This window comes from Hyperoodon ampullatus (assembly GCF_949752795.1).
Source record: "Hyperoodon ampullatus genome assembly, chromosome: 18".
Taxonomy (NCBI): Eukaryota; Metazoa; Chordata; class Mammalia; order Artiodactyla; family Ziphiidae; genus Hyperoodon; species Hyperoodon ampullatus.
The window spans coordinates 2,162,012-2,186,391 of NC_136931.1; the positions used below are offsets into that span (position 1 = coordinate 2,162,012).

Here is a 24,380-nt window from a genome sequence, read left to right on the forward strand (position 1 = left end):
CTCCTCTTTTTTTTTGTTCAATTTTAGATCACCAGGAGGTCCTTCAGGACGGAGTGGACATCGGATGGTGGCCTGGAAGAGACAGTTAATCCTTTTTGGTGGCTTCCATGAGAGTACAAGGTCAGTACAAATAGGAGGATCATGTTTCCTGCAGCAGTGAGGAGTGGGCTCCTTATGTGAAGAACCATTCTGAATACACGTGGAAAATGTTGCCCATCCCTTAAAACCAGGGCCAGCGGCTTGGGCAGCTGCAGAGGAGGGCCCTGAGCTTGGTTTAATGCTCTGTTGTCACTGTCACGGGATTCTTCATAATTACTGAACAGAGGTTCCCACAGTTTTATTTTGCACCAAGGCCTGCAAGTAATGTGGCCAATCCTATCTAACATGGGCTCTCAAACTTCAGCCTGTTGAGAATCCTCTGAAAGGCTTGTTCAGACTCTGATTTGTGACTCCATTGGCCTGGGATCGGGCTGAGAATCTGCATTTCTTCAGGCTCCAAGTGATGCTGATCCTGCTGGCCAGGGAACCCCACTTTGAGAACCACGAGGCTAAAATAACTTTAAAATCTGCCCGTTGGGGAGCATGCGGCAGCCGGCATCCTGCAGAGGGCCCTGAGGGGACATCCAGGTCTCCTGTGCCTGGTTGTGTCGCCACAGTGCTTATGTGCCCAGCCTGGTGGCATGTTCTCCAGGGGTTTTAAGCCCATCATCTATACTGATACTTTCTTGAATGTCCTTATTAGTTCAGTCCAGAAAAAGAAGACACTTGGTGAACAGGTTAGTTCCTTCCACTGTCGTAAAACGCTCAGGTTCTGGGTAAGACATCCAGACTGCTCTGACGCCTGGTGCAGGCCACGCCCATGGTGCTTTTCCTCTGACCTCGGGCCGTGTCCGACACGGTGGGTGGACGGCTTTCTCGCTGGTGCCTCGTCTCACATGCTCCTCTGTCCCCTACTCCTTTAAACACTAACGTGCTCGTCAACTGGTGGTGGTGGCAGCACGCACACTTCTTTCAGTGTGACTCCATTGGCACACATTTTTTATGATACTCACTGGCTCGTGAAAATAAGTCCTTGCACATATATGTGGAGAGAGTGGCGCTCGGTACGTTAATGGGAGTGAGTGTTGCTGTGTTCACTGTTTCCTACCCGAGCTGAGGCATCCTGGTGTCGATATGGCTCAGTTAAGGTTTCAGGTTTTTTTCACGAACAAAAAATATTTTCATTAGTTGAGAAAAGGGGATATAATTCTTGTTTCTTTTAATTCTTTTTTATTTTTTAACATCTTTATTGGAGTTTAATTGCTTTACAATGGTGTGTTAGTTTCTGCTGTATAACAAAGTGAATCAGTTATACATATACATATGTTCCCATATCTCTTCCCTCTTGCGTCTCCCTCCCTCCCACCCTCCCTATCCCACCCCTCTAGGTGGTCACAAAGCACCGAGCTGATGTCCCTGTGCTATGCGACTGCTTCCCACTAGTTATCTATTTTACATTTGGTAGTGTATATAAGTCCATGCCACTCTCTCACTTCGTCCCAGCTTACCCTTCCCCCTCCCCGCATCCTCAAGTCCATTCTCTACGTCTGCATCTTTATTCCTCTCCTGCCCCTAGGTTCTTCATAACTTTTTTTTCCCTTAGGTTCGATATATATGTGTTAGCATACAGTATTTGTTTTTCTCTTTCTGACTTACTTCACTCTGTATGACAGACTCTAGGTCCATCCACCTCACTACAGATAACTCAATTTCATTTATTATTATGGCTGAGTAATATTCCATTGTATATATGTGCCACATCTTCTTTATCCATTCATCTGTTGGTGGACACTTAGGTTGCTTCCATGTCCTGGTGATTATAAATAGTGCTGCAGTGAACATTGTGGTACATGTCTCTTTTTGAATTATGGTTTTCTCAGGGTATATGCCCAGTACTGGGATTGCTGGGTCATATGGTAATTCTCTTTTTAGTTTCTTAAGGAACCTCCATACTGTTCTCCATAGTGGCTGTATCAATTTACATTCCCACCAACAGTGCAAGAGGGTTCCCTCTTCTCCACACCCTCTCCAGCATTTATGGTTTGTAGATTTTTTGACGATGGCCATTCTGACTGGTGTGAGGTGATACCTCATTTGTAGTTTTGATTTGCATTTCTCTAATGATTAATGATGTTGAGCATCCTTTCATTTGTTTGTTGGCAATCTGTATATCTTCTTTGGAGAAATGTCTGTTTAGGTCTTCTGCCCATTTTTAGATTGGGGTTTTTTTTTTGATATTGAGCTGCATGAGCTGCTTGTAAATTTTGAAGATTAATCCTTTGTCAGTTGCTTCATTTGCAAATATTTTCTCCCATTCTGAGGGTTGTCCTTTCGTCCTGTTTATGGTTTCCTTTGCTGTGCAAAAGCTTTTAAGTTTCATTATGTACCATGTGTTTATTTTTGTCTTTATTTCCATTTCTCTAGGAGGTGGGTCAGAAAGGATCTTGCTGTGATTTATGTCACAGAGTGTTCTGCCTATGTTTTCCTCTAAGAGTTTGATAGTGTCTGGCCTTACATTTAGGTCTTTAATCCATTTTGAGTTTATTTTTGTGTATGTTATTAGGGAGTGTTCTAATTTCATTCTTTTACATGTAGCTGTCCAGTTTTCCCAGGACCACTTAAAGACTGTCTTTTCTCCATTGTATATTCTTGCCTCCTTTATCAAAAATAAGGTGACCATATGTGTGTGGGGTGATCTCTGGGCTTTCTATCCTGTTCTGTTGATGTATATTTCTGTTTTTGTGCCAGTACCGGACTGTCTTGATTACTGTAGCTTTGTAGTATAGTCTGGAGTCAGAGAGCCTGGTTCCTCCAGGTGCATTTTTCTTTCTCAAGATTGCTTGGATATTCGGGGTCTTTTGTGTTTCCATACAAATTGTGACATTTTTTGTTCTAGTTCTGTGAAAAATGCTAGTGGTAGTTTGGTAGGGATTGCACTGAATCTGTAGATTGTTTTAGGTAGTATAGTCATTTTCACAATGTTGATTCTTCCAGTCCAAGAACACGGTATATCTCTCCATCTGTTTGTGTCATCTTTAATTTCTTTCATCAGTGTCTTATAGTTTTCTGCATATGGGTCTTTAGTCTCCTTAGGTACATTTATTCCTAGGTATTTTATTCTCTTTGTTGCAGTGGTAAATGGGAGTGTTTCCTTAATTTCTCTTTCAGATTTTTCAAAATTAGTGTATAGGAATGCAAGAGATTTCTGTGCATTCATTTTGTATCCTGCTACTTTACCAAATTCATTGATTAGCTCTACTAGTTTTCTGGTAGAGTCTTTAGGGTTCTCCATGTATAGTATCATGTCATCTGCAAACAGTGACAGCTTTACTTCTTCTTTTCTGATTTGGATTCCTTTCGTTTCTTTTTCTTCTCTGATTGCTGTGGCTAAAACTTCCAAAACAATATTGAATAATAGTGGTGAGAGTGGGCAACCTTGTCTTGTTCCTGATCTTAGTGGAAATGGTTTCAGTTTTTCACCATTGAGAACAATGTTGGCTGTGGGTTTGTCATATATGGCCTTTATTATGTTGAGATAAGTTCCCTCTGTGCCTACTTTTTGGAGGGTTTTTATCATAAATGGGTGTTGAATTTTGTCAAAAGCTTTTTCTGCATCTATTGAGATGATCATATGGTTTTTATCCTTCAGTTTGTTACTATGGTGTATCACATTGATTGATTTGCGAATATTGAAGAATCCTTGCATTCCTGGGATAAACCCCACTTGATCATGGTGTATGATCCTTTTAATGTGCTGTTGGTTTCTGTTTGCTAGTATTTTGTTGAGGATTTTTGCATCTATGTTCATCAGTGATATTGGCCTGTAGTTTTCTTTCTTTGTGACATCCTTGTCTGGTTTTGGTATCAAGGTGATGGTGGCCTCATAGAATGAGTTTGGAGTGTTCCTCCCTCTGCTATATTTTGGAAGAGTTTGAGAAGGATAGGTGTTAGCTCTTCTCTAAATGTTTGATATAATTCACCTGTGAATCCATCTGATCCTGGGCTTTTGTTTGTTGGAAGATTTTAAATCACAGTTTCAATTTCAGTGCTTGTGATTGGACTGTTCGTATTTTCAGTTTCTTCCTGGTTCAGTCTCAGAAGGTTGTGCATTTCTAAGAATTTGTCCATTTCTTCCAGGTTGTCCGTTTTATTGGCGTAGAGTTGCTTGTAGTAATCTCTCATGATCTTTTGTATTTCTGCAGTGTCAGTTGTAACTTCTCCTTTTTCATTTCTAATTCTATTGATTTGAGTCTTCTCCCTTTTTTTCTTGATGAGTCTGGCTAATGGTTTATCAATTTTGTTTATCTTCTCAAAGAACCAGCTTTTAATTTTATTGATCTTTGCTGTTGTTTCCTTCATTTCTTTTTCATTTATTTCTGATCTGATCTTTATGATTTCTTTCCTTCTGCTAACTTTGGGGTTTCTTTGTTCTTCTTTCTCTAATTGCTTTAGGTGTAAGCTTAGGTTGTTTATTTGAGATGTTTCTTGTTTCTTAAGGTAGGATTGTATTGCTATAAACTTCCCTCTTAGAACTGCTTTTGCTGCATTCCATAGGTTTTGGGTCGTCGTGTTTTCATTGTCATTTGTTTCTAGGTATTTTTTGATTTCCTCAGTGATCTCTTGGTTATTAAGTAGTGTATTGTTTAGCCTCCATGTGTTTGTATTTTTTACAAATTTTTTCCTGTAATTGATATCTAGTCTCATAGTGCTCATAGTGTTGTCGTCAGAAAAGATACTTGATACGATTTCAGTTTTCTTAAATTTATCAAGGCTTGATTTGTGACCCAGGATATGATCTATCCTGGAGAATGTTCCATGAGCACTTGAGAAAAATGTGTATTCTGTTGTTTTTGGATGGAATATCCTATAAATATCAATTAAGTCAGTCTTGTTTAATGTATCATTTAAAGCTTGTGTTTCCTTATTTATTCTCATTTTGGATGATCTGTCTATTGGTGAAAGTGGGTTGTTAGAGTCCCCTACTGTGATTGTGTTACTGTCGATTTCCCCTTTTATGGCTGTTAGCATTTGCCTTATGTACTGAAGTGCTCCTATGTTGGGTGCATAAATGTTTACAGTTGTTATATCTTCTTCTTGGATTGATCCCTTGATCATTATGTAGCATCTAAAATTAAATAGACTTTATTTTAAAGTCTTTTTTGGCTGATATGAGAATTGCTATTCCAGCTTTCTTTTGATTTCCATTTGCATGGAATATCTTTTTCCATCCCCTCACTTTCAGTCTGTATATGTCCCTGGGTCTGAAGTGGGTTTCTTGTAGACAGCATATATATGGGTCTTGTTTTTGTATCCATTCAGCCAATCTGTGTCTTTTGGTTGGAGCATTTAATGCATTTACATTTAAGGTAATTATTGATATGTATGTTCCTATTACCATTTTCTTAGTTGTTTTGGGTTTGTTATCGTAGGTCTTTTCCTTCTCTTGTGTTTCCTGCCTAGAGTAGCATTTGTTGTAAAGCTGGTTTGGTGGTGCTGAATTCTCTTAGCTTTTGCTTGTCTGTAAACATTTTAATTTCTCTGTCAAATCTGAGTAAGATCCTTGCTGGGTAGAGTAATCTTGGTTGTAGGTTTTTCCCTTTCATCACTTTAAACATGTCCTGCCATTCTCTTCTGGCTTATAGAGTTTCTGCTGAAAGATCAGCTATTAACCTTATGGGGATTCCCTCGTATGTTATTTGTTGTTTTTCCCTTGCTGCTTTTAATATTTTTTCTTTGTATTTAATTTTTGATAGTTTGATTAATATGTGTCTTGGTGTTTTTCTCCTTGGATTTATCCTGTATGGGACTCTCTGTGCTTCCTGGACTTGATTAACTATTTCCTTTCCCATACTAGAGAAGTTTTCAACTGTAATCTCTTCAAATATTTTCTCAGTCCCTTTCTTTTTCTCCTCTTCTTCTGGGACCCCTAATGTTGGTGGGGTTATTTGAATGTTGGTGCGTTGGTGCGTTTAATGTTGTCCCAGAGGTCTCTGAGACTGTCCTCAATTATTATTTTTTTTAAATAAATTTATTTTATTTATTTTTATTTTTGGCTGTGTTGGGTCTTCGTTGCTGTGCGTGGGCTTTCTCTAGTTGCTGCAAGCAGGGGCTACTCTTTGTTGCAGTGTGCAGGCTTCTCATTGTGGTGGCTTCTCTTGTTGGGAGCATGGGCTCTAGGTGCACAGCCTTCAGCAGTTGTGGTACACAGGCTCAGTAGTTGTGGCTCGGGGGCTCTAGAGCGCAGGCTCAGAAGTTGTGGCCCACGGACTTATTTGCTCTGCGGCATGTGGGATCTTCCCAGACCAGGGCTTGAACCCGTGTCTCCTGCACTGGCAGGCAGATTCTTAACCACTTTGCCACCAGGGAAGCCCTGTCCTCAATTCTTTTCATTCTTTTTTCTTTATTCTGCTCTGCAGTCGTTATTTGCACTATTTTATCTTCCAGTTTACTTATCTGTTCTTCTGCCTCAGTTATTCTGCTATTGATCCCTTCTAGAGAATTTTTAATTTCATTTATTGTGTTGTTCATCAGTTTTTATTTGCTGTTTAGTTCTTCTAGGTCCTTGTTACACGTTTCTTGTAGTTTCTCCGTTCCATTTCCAAGATTTTGGATCATCTTTACTATCATTATTATGAATTCTTTTTCAGGTAGACTGCCTATTTCCTCTTCATTTGTTAGGTCTGGTGGGTGTTTGCCTTGCTCCTTCATCTGCTGTGTGTTTTTCTGTCTTCTCATTTTGCTTAACTTACTGTGTTTGGGGTCTCTTTTTCTCAGGCTGCAGGTTTGTAGTTCCTGTTGTTTTTGGTGTCTGTCCCCAGTGGCTAAGGTTGGTTCAGTGGGTTGTATAGGCTTCCTGGTGGAGGGGACTGGTGCCTGTGTTCTGGTGGATGAGGCTGGACCTTGTCTTTCTCTCGGGCAGGTCTGCGTCTGGTTGTGTGTTCTGGGGTGTCTGTGACCTTATGATTTTAGGCAGCCTCTCTGCTAATGTGTGGGGTTGTGTTCCTGTCTTGCTAGTTGTTTGGCATAGGGTGTGCCACACTGTAGTTTGCTGGTTGAGTGAAGCTGGGTCTTAGCGTTGAGATGGAGATCTCTGGGAGAGTTTCTCCGTTTGATATTACGTGGAGCTGGGAGGTCTCTGGTGGACCAGTGTCCTGAACTCCGCTCCCCCACCTCAGAGGCACAGGCCTGACACCCAGCCGGAGCACCAAGACCCTGTCATCCACATGGCTTAGAATAAAAGGGGGAAAAAAAGAAGGAAAGAAAGAAAAATAAATAAAATAAAGTTATTGAAATAAAAAATAATTATTAAAAATTAAAAAGTAGGGGCCTCCCTGGTGGCGCAGTGGTTGAGAGTCCGCCTGCCGATGCAGGGGATACGGGTTCGTGCCCCGGTCTGGGAGGATCCCATATGCCGCGGAGCGGCTGGGCCCGTGAGCCATGGCTGCTGAGCCTGCGCATCCGGAGCCTGTGCTCCGCAACGGGAGAGGCCACAACAGTGAGAGGCCCGCGTACCACAAAAAAAAAAAAAAAAAAAAAAAAAAATTAAAAAGTAATTAAAAAAAGAAAGAAGACAGCAACCAAACCAAAAAACAAATCCACCACTGATAACAAGCGCTAAAATCTATACTAAACAAACCAAAAAAAAAACCCTGACAGACAAAACCCTAGGATAAATGATCAAAGCAAAGCTATACAGAGAAAATCACACACACAAGCATACACATACACACCCACAAAAAGCGAAAAAGGAAAAAAATACAAATATCGTTGCCCTCAAAGTGCACCGCCTCAATTTTGGGATGATTCGTTGTCTATTCAGGTATTCCACAGATTCAGGTACATCAAGTTGACTCTGGAGATTTAATCCGCTGCTTCTGAGGCTGCTGGGAGAGATTCCCCTTTCTCTTCTTTGTTCTCACAGCTCCCGGGGCTCAGCTTTGGATTGGGCCCCGCCTCTGCGTGTAGGTCGCCAGAAGGCGTTTATTCTTCGCTCAGACAGGACGGGGTTAAAGGAGCCGCTGATTCGGGGGCTCTGGCTCCCTCAGGCCGCGGGGGAGGGAGGGGCACGGAGGCGGGGCGAGCCTGCGGCGGCAGAGGCTGGCGTGACGTTGCACCAGCCTGAGGCGTGCTGTGCGTTCTCCCGGGGAAGTTGTCTCTGGATCCCGGGACCCTGGCAGTGGCGGGCTGCACAGGCTCCCGGGAGGGGAGGTGTGGAGAGTGACCTGTGCTCGCACACAGGCTTCTTGGTGGCTGCAGCAGCAGCCCCAGCGTCCCACGCCCGTCTCTGGGGTCCGCGCTGATAGCTATGGCTCGCGCCCATCTCTGGAGCTCGTTTAGGCGGTGCTCTGAACCCCCTCTCCTCACTCACCCCGAAACAATTGTCTCTTGCCTCCTAGGCAGTTCCAAACTTTTCCCCAGACTCCGTCCCGGCTAGCTGTGGCGCACTAGCCCCTTCAGGCTGTGTTCACGCTGCCAACCCCAGTCCTCTTCCTGCGATCCGACCTCCGAAGCCGGAGCCTCAGCTCCCAGCCCCCGCCCACCCCGGCGGGTGAGCAGACAAGCCTCTCGGGCTGGTGAGTGCTGGTCACCCCCGATCCTCTGTGCGGGCATCTCTCCGCTTTGCCCTCCGCACCCCTGTTGCTGCGCTCTCCTCCGTGGCTCTGAAGCTCCCCCCTGCCATCCCCCATCTCCGCCCGCGAAGGGGCTTCTAGTGTGTGGAAACCTTTCCTCCTTCACGGCTCCCTCCCACTGGTGCAGGTCCTGTCCCTATCCTTTTGTCTCTGTTTTTTCTTGTTTCTTTTGCCCTACCCAGGTACGTGGGGAGTTTCTTGCCTTTTGGGGGCTCTGAGGTCTCCTGCCAGCGTTCAGTAGGTGTTCTGTAGGAGTTGTTCCACATGTAGATGTATCTGTGGGGAGGAAGCTGATCTCCACATCTTACTCTTCCACCATCTTGAAGGTCTCCCAGGGTATAATTATTAAGTGCTTTGGGAGGAGATTTTTAAAGTCGAATTTAAATAAAACAAGGAATGATTGTGTATTCTTAAAGGCATAATCTGGGTATAATAGTGCTTAAATTTCATGTCTCGTCACAAAGTTCACCAAGTGGTTTTTACAGAATTCACTTAAAAACCAAGCTATTGGGAGGGTAGGTTATTATCTCAAGTTAAAGATGAGGAAACCAAGATAACTGTTAAGTAGTAGAACTTGTCCTCGACCAAAGATTGCGGATGTTCAGTTACTCCCATACTCTGTCGTGCTGCACCCCCCGGCTCCCTGTCCTGGTCCGTCTGCTGCCCCTGGTAACGTCTCCTGCTCCTGGTTTGTCTCTTGCCTACACCCTGGTTTTCTGTCCTGGTTAATCTCCTACCCCTGGTCCGTCTCCTGCCTCCACCCCGGCTCCCTGCCCTGTCCTGGTCCATCTCCTACCCATGGTCCATTTCCTGACCTGCAGGTGTTTGGTTTCTTGCCATTTTGGAGAAGAGAGCCTGCTCTGTTTTTTAAAATTCATATTTAAAGGATTTTTGTTTACATTTAAAACCCTTTACAAAGCAAATAATTGTTTGCCATTGCAGACAGGGGGGTTCATGAGATGTCAGTGTGTTAATTCAGCCCCTGTTGTGTGCGGGACAGTGAGTGGGGTCTACACAGGCCCTTCTCCTGAAACTCACGGTTACAAAATGAGTCAAGTTTTACAGTGGTTGTAACTTGGAACCATTTCAAATTCAGAACGTTTTTCAAAGCTATTATCTGTTACTTTGTTTAAAATTATTTTTTATGAAGTATTTCAAACATATAGCAAAGTTGAAGTTCCTCAAACAACTATCTGTTTGGTCACCATCCATATTAAACCAAGTACAGTTTGACCTTTAAAACCCAATGACAGTTGTTATTTACCCTAGGGTGCAGAACAGAGTATTTCTTTTCCTGGAAATTTACAACGTGAAAGCTGAGAAAACTGTGGAATGTGGTGAAGTCTTTTAAAAACTGTGCTCCTGGTTCCTCAGCTCATCTACTAAAAGCCCTCCTCCCACGGAAGGACGTGTTTGGTGGAGAGTCCACGTGGCTCGTCCTGTTCCCAGTGCCCTGCTTTGGACAGCATTCCGGGGGAGCACAGTGACCTGCACGCTGGCTGCAGGGCGCCAGACTTGGGTGATCTGAGTGCAGCCGGAGAGTCAGGAGTCATGTCTGACTGGTGGGGCTGCTCGCTCCTTCCATGCATCCAGGCTTTCTTCCTGCGAACATCGGGTCCAGCTCTCCGTGTGCAGTAGCTGGGGAGCATCTCTCATTCTTCCGTGTAATTCTGACCCAAGGCCCCTTGGCTTTGCCTGTGGCCACCTGTGAAATTCCCGTCAGGACACACGGTTGCCTCTGTGTCTCTGGCAGAACCGCTGCTTTCCTCACACACGTGCTCCCTCCTCAAGGCCCCATCTCTGTTTTGAGTCCTTTGCCACTGAAGTCCCAGGAGCATTGAGCAGGGCAAGGCCACTGTGCCTCTTGGAATGCCTCAGCCATGTCCTCTTGGCTTTTGCTCGGGCTTGTGGGCTCCAGGAGTTCTCCTCTCTCAGTTTCAGGAATGCTTTGCCCCATCTCTGCCCAGCCCGGGGTCTCCACAGCCCTTGCCAAGCTGTAATATCTCCCTTCTGAGTATGCAGGGTATTGGTACCTAGTTCACTGTCCCGCTTAAAGTTACACATATAGAAAACTAATGTAATTGTTTGCAAGACTGTGATTGAACTGTGTAAGGATGTATCACATAACTTTCAGAATGAAAAGACTTTCGGATCCAGGCATGTTACAGTGCTTCTCTGGGCCAGCGTTATTTCTAGCTTCAAATGCAAACCCACATGTGCTTGCTGTCCTTTCTTATGAATTTAAACTTTAATTAAACCAATAACTTAGTACATATGGTAGCAAATGTACCTTTATTTTAAATCAAGTTCACTTTTTCATGTCACCGCCTTTTTGTTTTTGTTCCTATATTATAACAGAGATTACATCTATTACAATGACCTGTATGCCTTCAACCTGGACGCTTTCACGTGGAGCAGGCTGTCCCCATCCGGGACTGGGCCCACACCCAGGTCAGGCTGCCAGATGACCGTCACTGCCCAGGGCGGCATCGTCATCTACGGGGGCTACTCGAAACAGGTAAGACGCGCGTGTGGGATGCAGAGTGACTTCTGTCTGCTGCCTTTTCAGTTTCGCCAGCGATGAAAACTTCAAATAATAGTTCATTAGATTAATAGGAACAGTCCTTTCTGTTGAATGAGAACTGGACAGAGGTGGTGTTGATCTGCTCCTGTGTGAACATACTGAGCTTCTTTACAGTCACGCTGCGTTCTCATCCACACACCCCCGAACCATGCAGCGTAAATGCTGGCTGTGGCAGGGAGGTGCCCCGGCCACCGCCTTCCACCCTGCCACACCCCCACTCAGCCAGCGGCCAGCCCTTGTTCTGGAAAGGAAAACTGACTTGGGATTTGTGGTTGTGACCTGCCTGGGGCGTGGTTAGACGCGTGACAGTTGGGAGGGCCCTGCGAGACAGGCGGCTGTCTCCAGCAGCTGTGCACAGTGCCCAGAACTGATGCTTTATCACAGCAGATGCTCCTCGGAGCAAAACCGGATGATGAACAGCAAGCCCTTGTTAAGCTGATGCCACTTTAATCAAAGCAGCGTCTGATTCCCAAATGCTGCTTTTCTGCAGCCACATGGACAGCTGGGGGATGATCCGAGTCCCTTTGATTCAGGGGCCACTCACGCCAGGCCTTCAGCATTTGATGGCAGTGAGAAGCTGTTCTGTTTGCACTCACGGGGGATTTACCAGAGTAGGTGATAAAGACGTGGGTGTGATACTGGGGTTCTTCTGGGTTGGAACGCCCTCCGCAGGCGCGGCGTAGTGTTGTGACCCTTGGTACACGTCTCTCTCAGGTGTCTTTGGGTTCCGTTAATACTGTATGAGACAGAAATGTGCGAGCGGCGGAAGGAATGCTCTGTCAGGTGCACGCCCAGGTCACCGCTCCGCGGTGTTAGCGTCCACTCCCCCTTGCGGAGGAGCTGAGACCCCGTTCAGAGCCTCGCACGCCCTGGGGGAGGTTGGACAGCTCCAGAGCTTCACGCCCATTCTGTGTCCTCTAGTCCAGTGAGGAGAGTGAGTGTCTGGCCAGTGTGATGCGCGTTACTGGAAGGACGGCGCAGGCCACTGGGTGAGGGACTGGCACACGAGCCTCTCATCACCCCTGTCAGGCAGGGGAGGTGGAGCGGGCGTTCCCTGCTTCGGGGGAGCCCGCGGCTGCAGCCTCCTTGCTTCCCCAGCCCCGGGCTCTGCCACGCCGGCCACTGTGTGGAAGCCGTGGCCCTGGGCGGGCGGAGCGGCGTTCTCAGGGAGGGCTCTGGTGTACAGGCCTCGGCGGGGGTGGTGTTTAAATGTGACAGCATGAAAGTTCCCCTCAGCTCGTTGGTTCTAAGGAAGGATGGTTGCTGTTGGCAGAGCAGTGCCGTGGGTGCCAGCAGGTGCGGGAGGGTGAGGGGCTGAGAGGGAAGGGCTGGAGCCCGGCTGTGATCAGGTTTGTAACACAAGCAGGCGGCACTGAATTCCTGCAGTGTGCCGCCAGCGGGCAAGGCCTCGTGTGGATTTATTTTTATTTTTTTAAATTTATTTATTTTATTTACTTATATTTGGGTGTGTCGGGTCTTCGTTGCTGTGCGCGGGCTTTCTCTAGTTGCGGCGAGCAGGGGCTACTCTTCGTTGTGGTGTGTGGGCTTCTCATTGCGGTGGCTTCTCTTGTGGAGTGCGGGCTCTAGGCACACGGGCTTCAGTAGTTGTGGCACGTGGGCTCTGGAGCTCAGGCTCAGTAGTTGTGTCACATGCACTTAAGTTGCTCCGTGGCATGTGGGATTTTCCCAGACCAGGGCTCAAACCCATGTCCCCTGCATTGGCAGGCCAATTCTTAACCACTGCACCACCAGGGAAACCCCTCATGTGGATTTAGTTCCTGCGAGTGCTGGGCTTTTGGCTTGGAAGCATGGGCATGGGAGTGGCAGCCAGTTCCCCTGCTAGCCTGCTGGAAAAGAGGAATATGCAGTCTCAGTAACTGTCCGTGATGTGCAGAGATTGCATCACTTGACGTGTGCACCTGTTTCCGGAGGAGAACAGAAGAGGCGTGCGCCTAGCTCTCCTTTCCTAGAGACGGCTGCTTCCCACGCGTGACTCACGTTGACCCTCCTTGGTTCTAGGACGGTCAGGTCACAGGTCCGGGCCACGGACAATTGGATTGTTTGTTTTCCAAAAGGAGAATAGGTTTTCCCCCCTTACAGTAAACACAGCACATACTCGTTAGTTAAACAAAACAAAATGAATTACGCACATGTATCCCCTGGCTCTGTCGGCTGACGGAACAAAACACCACCACCCGGCAGCAGTCAGGGTACCTTGTGCCCAGATCTTGGATTCTAGGACCACCTCCACGAAGTAACCAGGGCTTCTTGGGGAAGTAGCCGATTCTGGAATCGGGGCAAGAAGTGGGCAAGGTGCTCCCGGAGCTGCTTGTAGCGCCAGAGCCCAAGGAAGCGCACGTGAGAAACCTGAGAAACACACCTCAGGCAGTTGAGCAAGGTCCACGTCGGCAGGGCTGGGTCTTGGTGACAGCATGCACCCTTGATAGGATGTGATGGGAAGGACACTTGACCTCTGGGATCCACCACCCAAAACCCACAGCCCTGTCCAATTGTGAGAACAGGGTCAGATGAGTCCCGGTAGAGGGGACCCTACAAAACACCTGACCGGCCCTCCTCAGTGTCACCAGAAACAAGGTAAGTCTGAGCAACGCTCACGGCTCAAGAGGCCTAAGGACTCATGATGACTCCATGTAACGTGGTCCTGGGACAGGAAAAGGACGTTAGGGAAAATAAGGAAATGTGAATAAACTGGGGGCTTCAGTTAATAGTCATTTGTCAGTATTGGTTCATTACTTGTGGCAGATGCACCACACTAATGTCAGATGTTAGCAACGAGGGGAAACAGGCTGCCGCGTACATGGGAACTCGCGGTACCACCGTCTCCATCTTTCTGTAAATGTAAAACTATGCTGAAGTTACAAGTTAATTAAAAATAGGGAATTTGAAGGACAAAGACGAAGATGTTAAAATTGCTGAGATCATGCCCCTGAGGAGAGCTGTTTTTCCAGGTCGCTCTCTAGACCCTTCTGCACTGAGGTAGAAGGTGCCACGTGAGGACTGGGGTGCTGCTCGGGAGAGTGAAGTGTGTGGTCCACCCAGGGTCGTAAGCCTGGTTTGAAGCAGCAGACCGGAGTGGAAGTGGGCTGTGCTGTCTGCAGCTCAGGAGCGCTCTTTAAATGGCTGTGCTGGCTTCTGCACAGAGCGTTCGTTTCATCCTCGCACCGAAGCTTGAATCCCATTATTGGGAAGGCTGTGGGAATTGAGGGCACAGGGGCTGGATGGAGATGGAGGGTGGCTGTGTAATGATAGGAGGGTCCCTGCGGTGACCCTGCCCATCTAGAGCAGGGCTCGGCTCGGAGCCACAGGAAGCTCTGAGAGGAGAGCTCTGGGGTGTCCCCAGCCTGTGGTCATTTATTCTGTCTGTTCAGATGCGGTCTGGATGGAACCTGTTGTGTTTCAGATTTTGAGGCTGGTCTGAAGGCTAGCGAGTCACCTCCATGGAAAATGGGACCACGAGCTTGGGGGCCCTTGCGTGGCTTGGCACAGCATGTGGCATTTGTCACGGTTCCCTTTTCCTTTTGCAGAGAGTCAGGAAAGATGTGGACAGAGGTACCCAGCACTCCGACATGTTCCTGCTGAAGGCTGAGGAGGGAAGAGAAGGTACACGCGCCGTGCAGGTGACAGACCACGTGGGTGGTCTGTGTGTCGCTGTGGAAAGCGGGCAGAGGGTCATGGGGCTGGTGGGGCACTCCATGAGCAGCCCCCGTGTCCCCTCTGAGGCGTTGAGGGCGCACTGAGTTAGAAACACAGGTGATGTCAGTCCATCCACAGCTCCCTTCTTGGGGGCGGGGCCACGGCATCTGTGTCATCTCTCATTTGTTCTTGCTCAATGTTAGGACGGAGACTTTTGGAATGCATCTGTGGGGTTGAAATGCCCGCTGTTTTTTTTTTTTTTTTTATTTGAAGTATAGTTAATGTACAATGTTGTGTTAGTTTTAGGTGTACAGCAAAATGATTCAGTCGTACATACGTGTATATGTTGTTTTTCAGATTCTTTTCCCTTATAGGTTTTTATAAAACATTGAGTAGAGTTCCCTGTACTATAGAGAAGGTCTTTGTTAATTATTTTATATATAGTAGTGTGTACCTGTTAATCCCATACTCCTAATTTATCCCTCCCTGCTTTTCCCCTCTGGTAAGCATAAGTTTGTTTTCTTTGTCTGTGAGTCTATTTCTCTTGTGAATAAGTTCATTTGCATCATCTTTTTAGATTCCACATAGAAGTGATCTCATATGGTATTTGTCTTTCTATCTGACTTCACTTAGTATGATTATCTCTAGGTCCCTCCATGTTGCTGCAAATGGCATTGTTTCATTCTTTTTCATGGCTGAGTGATATTCCATTGATATTGATATGATATTCCATTGATATTCCATTCCACACACACACACACACCCCCCACATCTTCTATATCCATTCCTCTGTTGACGGACACCAAGGTGGCTTCCCAGCACTCATTTTTTTTTTTTTTTTTTTTTTTTTTTGTGGTACGCGGGCCTCTCATTGCCGTGGCCTCTCCCGTTGCGGAGCACAGGCTCCGGACGCGCAGGCTCAGCGGCCATGGCTCACGGGCCCAGCCGCTCCGCGGCATGTGGGATCCTCCTGGACCGGGGCACGAACCCGTGTCCCCTGCGTCGGCAGGCGGACTCTCAACCACTGCGCCACCAGGGAAGCCCCCCAGCACTCATTTTTTTTTTTTTTTTTTTTTTTGCGGTACGCGGGCCTCTCACCGCTGTGGCCTCCTCCACCGCAGAGCACAGGCTCCGGACGCGCAGGCCCAGCGGCCACGGCTCACGGGCCCAGCCGCTCCGCGGCACGTGGGATCCTCCCGGACCGGGGCACGAACCCACGTCCCCTGCATCGGCAGGCGGACTCCCAACCACTGTGCCACCAGGGAAGCCCTAGCACTCATTTTTAAAGCTCAGAAGTCGAGAGGTGGTTAGTTTGCATGGTGCACGTGATGGGAGAGGGGCCTGAGCGGATGGGGCCCGTCTGGTCCTGGCTGCCCCTTGTCCCCTGTGAGACCCGTCTCCGTAAGACGAGAGGCCTGCTGGGCAGGAACGTTTCCTCTTTCCCTCTGTGACGTTCTTCAAGCAGAGGCTGCAGAAACGTCACGTACAAGGCGTTTCTCAGGTCCCAGCCACGCCGAATTGCGGTGACTGATAGGGACGTGGGAGCCAAGGTTTAGAGCCCCTTTTACATGTCAGCGCACTTGAACTTGAAAGTGGACTGTGTTCTAGGCAGTGGGACCCCAGCCCTTGTACTCAGCCCCCGCGTCTGGCCGTCAGGCCCTTGGCCCCCAGTGTAAATAAAGTACATGGTGTGTCCTGAGACGCATCCGGCACAGCCGGGAAAGCCACCTCCCCCAACTACGTGCAGGGCACACTGATGCTTATTCTCTTCTCTTATTTAAAGATCAAGATGCTGGTTGTTGTGAGTGACCTTGTGGCCCACTAACGCATGCCGCTAGGGCTGCGCCTCCAGGGAAGTCTTGCTGTTGGCTGCTTCTATCTTTTTTTAAATGTTCATTAAAGAAAAAACATCCCAGTTCCTTTTTCTGGACATGTTGGGAAGACTCCCACATGTTTTGTGCCAGGCCACATCTTGAGGGTTGCTGCATAAACACGGCACCCGCCCAGAGGGAAGGACCACAGTGCGTGGCCCACGGGAGGTTCTGAGGGTGTCTGCGGTCGGAGGGCCCCGCCCGAGGGCACAGTGTACGGGATCCCCCGGAGCTGATGCGCCCGCCTCTCCCTCACCCTGCCTTCACATCACAGCTGCACGGTGCCCCTGGGCAAGTGTTGGGAGGGTGTGTGGACAGGTTCCCTACCTCAGTGCAGACTTGAGGAGGAGGCATGGCCTCCAGGGTGTGCCAGACCCGCAGGTGCAGAACGACGGCCATGGCATTCTGAGGGCCCCCCGTCCCCATTTCCTCTCGTTCTCAGGCAGATGGGCCTGGACTCGGGTCAACCCTTCCGGAGCCAAGCCCACCCCAAGGTCCGGCTTCTCGGTGGCTGTGGCCCCGAACCATCAGACGCTGCTGTTTGGGGGTGTGTGTGACGACGAGGAGGAGGAGAGCCTGGAGGGCCACTTCCTCAGTGACCTGCACTTCTACGACCCCGTCAGGAACCGCTGGCTCGCGGGGCAGCTGAAGGTAGCCTGGGCCCCAGACCTGCAGCCGGCGCAGGGCCTGCCCGGCCGTCACCTCCGTTAGTGATGCCCAGGGCCTCCCCGCTCCCTCTGTCTGTGAGGCTCTATGGAGCTGCCGCCATCTTTACTGTCACCATAAGCAGGGACCGGGTCGCCTCTGCCCCTGCTGCTGGCACCAGCCTGAGAGACGCGGCACAGTGGCTGCTCTCCCGGGACTGACATCTCTGGGGGCTTCATCAGGTCAGGGGCCTCAGAAGCAGGGCCCTATGGCCAAAGGAGGGCGGGTGGTCCACAATGTGGCAAAGGCTGGCTCCGGTTGAAGTGCCTTGGCACCTCTGAGGGGAGTCAGGCAGCGTGTGAGGTCTGGTGTCTGCCGCCCGTTCCCCTGAGAGGTCACACCAGGCAGGGGTGGTGTGCTCCCTTGGTGGGGGGGTCCTCTGGCTGTCGGGTGCTCGCGGCCCCCCTTCCTGGATCGCGCTGCCTTGTTCTCTATCAACAGGGGCCCAAGGTGGAGAAGAGGAAGCGCAGGCGGGGCAACAAAGGGGCGCCCGGGGGTGCCAGCAAGCAGGGAGTGAAGGGGCCCGGGGCCCAGGAGCCCCTGCAGGTGGTCAGAGAGCTGGTGGCAGAGGATGGGACCGTGGTCACCATCAAGCAGGGGCTCGCTGCCCAGGGCCCGGCGGGACAGCCCGAGTCCGACGACAGCGAAGATGGCCCCAGCGAGGCGGAGGTCCCTGCGGTGGAGCCCAGCCCCCGCTCCAACGCTATGCTGGCCGTGAAGCACGGGCGCCTCTACCTCTACGGGGGCATGTTTGAGGCTGGCGACCGCCAGGTCACCCTCAGCGACTTGTACTGCCTCGACCTTCACAAGATGGAGGAGTGGACGGTCTTGGTGGAGATGGATCCAGGTGAGGGGGGTAGCACCTCTAGGGTTGCCTCGGGAGCCCCCCAACTTGTCCGCCCTGTGCCCGCAGAGTGCTGCACGTCTCTGCCCCCTCCCGCCCCCGTGCCCTCAGTGCAGTGGGGAGGGCCCTGTTGCCAGGGGCATGTCTGTGCACGGCCGTCCCTGCAGGGGGCCCGGGGAGGGAGCAGGATCACCCCGACACCACTCGTGAGCCTCGGACCTGCCCCGGCAAAGCAGACAGGACACGTGTTTTCCCCGCGGTGCGCTTGTGTGCCCGGGAGCAAACTGGCGGCCCACCCGTCTCCGCTGCCGTGTTGCACCACAGGCTGCGCTGGACTCGGTCACTGCTCAGTCCTTGGGTCTGAGGCTGAAATCCCTTAAAATCCACACGTCTGGGCAGAGGCCCTGAGCGGCTGTGCGAGACGACTGCTGTCTTGGAGCGCAGCTTCTCACTCTGCCTCGGCATGTGGGGATGTGATGTTTGCCGTGAGCTCCAGACGTGCTGGGGGCGGGGCCCCCACACTCACATCTGCATGTCCAGGCAGAAGGTGGGCTCCCGGGGGCGGCCGCGGCTCGCCTGCAGTTTCCCCGGTGCCCTGGCCGTGTTGACACTCTGTGGTTTTCGCTTTTGCTTAAAGAATCTCAGGAGTGGCTGGAGGAGACGGACTCGGAGGAGGACAGCGATGAGGTCAAGGGCGCCGAGGGCGGTGGGGAGGGTGAGGAAGACGAGGACAGCAGCGAGGAGGACGAGGACAGTGACGAGGAGGCCAGGGGTGAGTGTGCCAGGGGGGCTGCGCGCGGCCACAGCCGGTGCTGAGGAGGAGCAGCCTCGGGGCCGGGCCCCGCCTCCGCAGGGCTCACAGCTCAGGTCACTTCTCTGCTGGAGCCCTTATTTTTATCCGTGATGAGGGAATGTAAAATTTTACCAAGTTTCTGTTCAAACTGGACTTTGCTGTGTAGGTGCGCTCCTCAGGCCAGCTGAAGTGCTTTTTCTAATTGTGTCGAGTACGTTTGAGCACTCGCTGTTTAAGCAGGGTCGTAACGTCCTCGTGACGTCCTCCGTGTAATCCGGGTGCTCACAGCACGTTCGCTCCGTCAGGACTCAGGCCTCCTTCCCCGACTGAACGCGTTTCTTTCTTATTCCCCTGCTTCCCCACGAAAGGGCAACGCGCCGTGCCCGGTGAGCCGTTCGCAGTCTCCCTGCCCAGGACCGAGCAGTAGTGGGCGAAGCTGGCGTGGACGACACCGGGCCCCGGAGAGGACAGTGCTGAGAGCCACCCGGGCCATGGCCGCGGCTTTCTCTGATGACTCGGCCTGAGCCGCACACCAGCCAGAGCTTAGACTGAGGGGGTGGGGTTCCCTGCCCCCCGCGCTGCGTGCGGTTTAAAATAAACTGGACTTGGCGCAGGGGGCTGCTGCCGCGAAGGTGGTCTTCTGTGCAGCCTCCGGGCCCCGGTGGTTCTGGCGGGGCCTCTGGCTGGGTCGGGGCCGAGCTGAGGGCAAGGAGGAGCCGCCTCCGCGGCGGGCGTCACCGTGATCGTGCAGCGGAGCGCTGCGGGCTTTGCGGGTCCCCCTGCAACACCAGGAGACGGGGCGTGCCCGCCTGCACGGTCAGCCGGCGTTCAGTTTAAAGTTATCGGTAGCCGCCCACCGCCTCCTGTACGCGTTTTCTTGGTTCTCTGGAGAATAAAGCGCCGCTCTGCCGTGTGGCTTTGCCTGGGGTCTCCTGGAGTGCTGTGTGCCCAGCTCCTCTGGCCGCTCCCACCTTCGGGGAGGACGTGGTGGAGCTGTGCTCTGCCCTGTCCCCTTCGGGCTCAAGGTCGTCACTCGCACAGCAACAGAAGAGGACAGGAAGCCGGAGGGCGGGCCCCACTGTCCCCACGCGGCCTCGCCGTCCCGTGCCGGGCACGTCTGGGTCTGCGGTGCGTGGGCGCGCTCACTGGTGCCTGCTCCAGGGTTAATGGCAGGAGGCCGCTCTTCATTTATGTAATTGGGGCACAGCTTGGGCTTTGAATTCACACCAGGGGAATTCATCTTCATCTAAAATATCATCAATAACGAGAAGGCAGGATTCTTAGTTTTCAGTGACAGGCCGAACAACCCATCATTACCTTGAACAGGTCATCCCGCTCATTACTCGGAAGTTAAAAGTGGAGCGTGGGCGCACCCCCCCCAGCAGAGCGGGCCCGGGCCCGGGAGGGCTTCAGTGGAAGGTTGAGGCCGACTTGCCTGGAAGCAGCCCCTGGCCCCCAAGCCGCACTTACTTTCTCGCCGTGCTCGGCCCCCACACCTCTGGCCGCGTGACCTCACTCGTCGGACTTCTCCCACTTGACTGCACGCGGATCAGAAATAGGAAGCTCTCTCCTCGCCTCTGCCCACCAGAGCCTCCCTCTGGTACGGGGCCTGGCAGAGCCCACGGGGGTCCCGGTCACAGGCCTTGGGCAGACGCAGCTGTGTGTGGGGGAAGGGCAGGCGCTCCGGCTTCAGCGTCTCACGCGGCTCCTCGGGGGGGCTGGGGCAGGCGGGCAGGGCTCAAAGCCAGGCTGGATGCCACGGCAGGCCTGCGGCGGCCACAGAGGCCCTCCCGGTACCTGCCCTGCGTGCTCGCGATGCAAGGCCCAGGCGTACAGCTCCCGCTCTCTTGGCTGCTGCCTTGGGAGGAGGTGGCTGGGAGAGCGTCGGCCCCAACGCAGGCTTCTGTTCCCGGGGCTGTTGTTATTACAGAGGAGGCTGCAGGCAGGTGAGACGCCAGGGAAGGTAGTTTGGAGTCAAACAAGTTGGAAAAGAAAGAACCCCTGGAAGAAACTTCTGTTTTGCTCTCTGCTTTGCTGTCCTGTCCACGGGGTTATTGCTGAGGACGCCGTTTGAGTGACAGAGGAAGAAAAGCACAAGCTCCACACAAGGAGCTGCCTCTGCTGTGTCACCCCCATGGTTAAAGCGTCCCTTCAGTGGGACAGTGGCAGGGAGAGGTGGGCGTACGGTGCAGGACTGCGGGGTCCCCAGGGAGGGCAGCGGCCAGCGCACCGTCCCCCCTTCTGCCTGCCGGCAGCTGGTTTGCTGAACCGAATGCTCCTGGCGCCTGGACGGCCAGCACAGAGCCCTAGGCCTCTGTTCCCTGCATTGCTGGAGCCAAAACAGCAGGATGACAGCTGTATTCAGGGTCAGCGAGGGCCCTGAGTGGACGTCCGTCTTGCCTGCTCCTTGGTTTGCTGACCTGTTGGTAAGACCCCCTCATTGCCCCCCTTTGGACGGGTTCTGCCCCTGTCTCTCGCTGGTGCCCACCAGCTGGCCCCGTCACTCCTGCGGACACCACACCAGAGCCCCTGGAGGGCTTTGTGGGGTCTGAGTGTGAATAGCTGTGCTTTCTCCCAGCTTCCCAGGAGCAGCTCAGCTGGCTGACGGCGTCAGGCTTAGATAATTTGAGAGGGTTGGTCTAAGGCCGTGGATTCCTTGGGATTGGACTGAATTGAGCAGAAATCAAGGGAAACACCCGGCGAGCTCGGAGATCCTTGTCGTTCACAGAGTTGTCTGTGGCGTGTTTGTTAGCTTGTGATAGTGGTGTTTATTGCAGTGTGACATCCGGTTTTTGTACCAAGTCGGTGCAGGCAGGAAGTCAGTGCTCCGTGACAGTAGAAACGCGCTGGGGGACCACACGCTGGGCGGGGCTGCCGGGGAGACGGCCGCTTCGCTGTCCATGCGGGGTAGAGGAGGCCCTCCTGAGGCCTCGCTCAGGCACTGGCCAGGTGACACGAGAGAGACTTGTGCTTAGGGAACCCCCCCCCGAAACACACCCCCGTGTGTGGGGATGAGAATGTGACAGTGTGCTTGGAGCTTCCACTGGAGGAGTGTGGCCAGGGAGGGATAGTAGGTCCTGCCTGGGAGGAGTGTGGTGGCTGCAGCTCGGGTGAGCGTGCGATGCCTCTGCTCACTGCTGTCTTCCCAGGTGTCTTAGGTCAGAAAGCAAAGCTGTGTGGAGTCCGTTGGTCCAGAGTGTAGACCACGGTCACCTGCGCTTCTGTGGAAGATACGTCCGAGGCCAGGCCTGGTCATCAGGGCTCTGAACACGGGCTCCAGTGGAAGCTGAGGAACCAACTGGCGCAGCTGCTGGCCACGGGGCCAGGGCCAAGGTGACCTAGGCTCTGGCTGGCCCAGCCATTCACCTCGGAGCCCCCTGGACGTGTGCCGTCTGGGGCCGAGGAACCTCGCGGGTGCAGCCAGGGCCAGGCCTCGTCGGCAGGCGGTGTGGGGGCAGAGCGGGGGTTCTCTCTGTTCCTGGACCTGGATCAGGACCGGGACCAGGGCAGCTTGTGGAGCGCAGGGGCCCTGAGCCGAGAACTCAGGAGAGGCGGGCTCCTCCCGGCCTTGGGGCAGGGATGGGGGTGCGGGGAGGGGGCTCTCGTCTGCAGAGCTGGGCCTGGAAAGACCACCGTGTGTCGGGAGGTTGTGGAGGTCAGAGAGACTCCAGTCGGAAAGAAAGCGTAACCGCCCCAAGAGACACGTGGCTGTCGAAGTTTAAGAAAGTTAAGATAGGTTTGGAACAACGCTGGCGGAGCGTGCCTCTGCGAGTCCCCTCTGTGTCCTCCGTTCACTGGCGGAGGGGAGCAGGCGCGAGGTGGGCTCCCGGGTCGGTGAGGGGCTGGCGCCCAGTGGGGCAGCGCTGGCTGGCGAGGGAAGGGGCGCATTTCAGATCCCTGCTCTCGGAGCTCTGCTGCTCAGGGTCCCGAGACCCTCCAAACACTATAGACGGACGCCGTCAGGTAACATAAACCTGGTTCCGTGAGAAGGCATTTGTGTGTGTGCATCTCAAAACATGGGCAATAGAAGGAATTTGCAGTGAAGACACTGACTTACGAGATGATGCGAGTTACCAAACTTTCAGATGGTGACGCTTATTATGAAGAGGAGGGAAGTTTTCTTTACTCCCTACAGCGCCCCTCACTTGCGGATGGTGAAGAGTGTAGTAGTGGTGTGATTTCCTTACGTCGTTAAGGAAAGTTATTTTCATTTCGTAAGTAACCAAGCCATTTTTCCAGCTAAAAGAAGAGAAGAAAGGCAAAGGGTAACGTTTTAACCGCTTCATCAATAAGAAAATCAGAACACAGTCGACACTGCCTTTTTGTCAATGTGCAAAACGACTGCCTGTATTAACAGACAGTTTACATGCCCCAGGACAGAAGGAGGGAGAAAAGAAAGTGCAGGTTGAGACCGATGTGTGAGAGAATCCACAGGAGGGCGTCTGCGTCAGGTGAGCGGCCTCACCTCTGCAGTGAGGGCTCACCTGCACGGAGCGGAGCGTGTGGGTTCACTGCAGTCAGGCTGCGGCAGGTGGCATTTCTTTGGAGATGGCGGGTGGTACCCATAAGCAGGGTCCCGCTGGAGGACATTGTCAGGGAGGCACCAGATCAGCATCAGGGGCACATCTGCCCACACGTGAGCCACGGCTCTGCAGCGCGGGGCAGACCGCCACACAGCAGGCCCGGCGGTGAGTGCAGGCCACATGGCTGTCACTGGAGCCTGGCTCCCCGAGAGGCCCCGTGGGAAGAGCTGGGGGTCCCAGGGTTGCAGGAGCAGCACGGGGGAGGCGGGCCCCTGCCCCCCTGCATCCATTCCCATCTCCTCGCCGTCCCAGCCCCCGGTGTTGGGAAGCCCTGGTGGGGCGCGGCCCCTCCTGCCCCGTCCCTGCCCTCTGCGGGCCTGCTGTGGGGTGGGAGTCACCCACTGAGCAGCAGTCGGCTGCCTGGTGGTCCTGTTGATGGCGCTCAGAGGGGGGCGCCCTTGGGCCAGGCCCGTCTCTTGGTCACGGTTGAACACAATACCTGCCGGAAAACCCTCGGTCTGTTCTGTGGTGCACTCGCAGGAGGCCCTGGGATACCAGCGTGCTCTGCTCTGAAGGGACCAGGAATTCTCACGCCTGCCTTGGGTGTGTCAAGCGCTGACCTCTCGGGAGGAGCCTGGGGCCTGTCTGACCGTCCTGGCAGGCGTGGAGTGAGTTACTGAAATGGGCTGAACGAGGAACCGCCAGCGGGTGGAGGGCAGGGTCCAGCCTCGCAGACC

At 52.1% G+C, this 24,380-nt stretch overlaps 1 protein-coding gene across 1 annotated transcript in view; it reads left to right on the plus strand.

Moving 5' to 3' along the window:
* Positions 1-20,042, plus strand: part of KLHDC4 (kelch domain containing 4) — a gene marked incomplete at its 5' end in the record, with an annotated part of 58,025 nt that extends 37,983 nt beyond the window's left edge. Inside the window, 7 exons of the mRNA XM_079723317.1 lie at positions 28-120; positions 11,028-11,187; positions 14,799-14,874; positions 17,221-17,429; positions 17,925-18,330; positions 18,965-19,099; positions 19,489-20,042. Coding sequence (XP_079579443.1) covers positions 28-120; positions 11,028-11,187; positions 14,799-14,874; positions 17,221-17,429; positions 17,925-18,330; positions 18,965-19,099; positions 19,489-19,547 — 1,138 coding nt within the window. The 3' untranslated portion in view covers positions 19,548-20,042. The remainder of the gene's footprint in view (positions 1-27; positions 121-11,027; positions 11,188-14,798; positions 14,875-17,220; positions 17,430-17,924; positions 18,331-18,964; positions 19,100-19,488) is intronic.
* Positions 20,043-24,380: the final 4,338 nt, after the last annotated feature.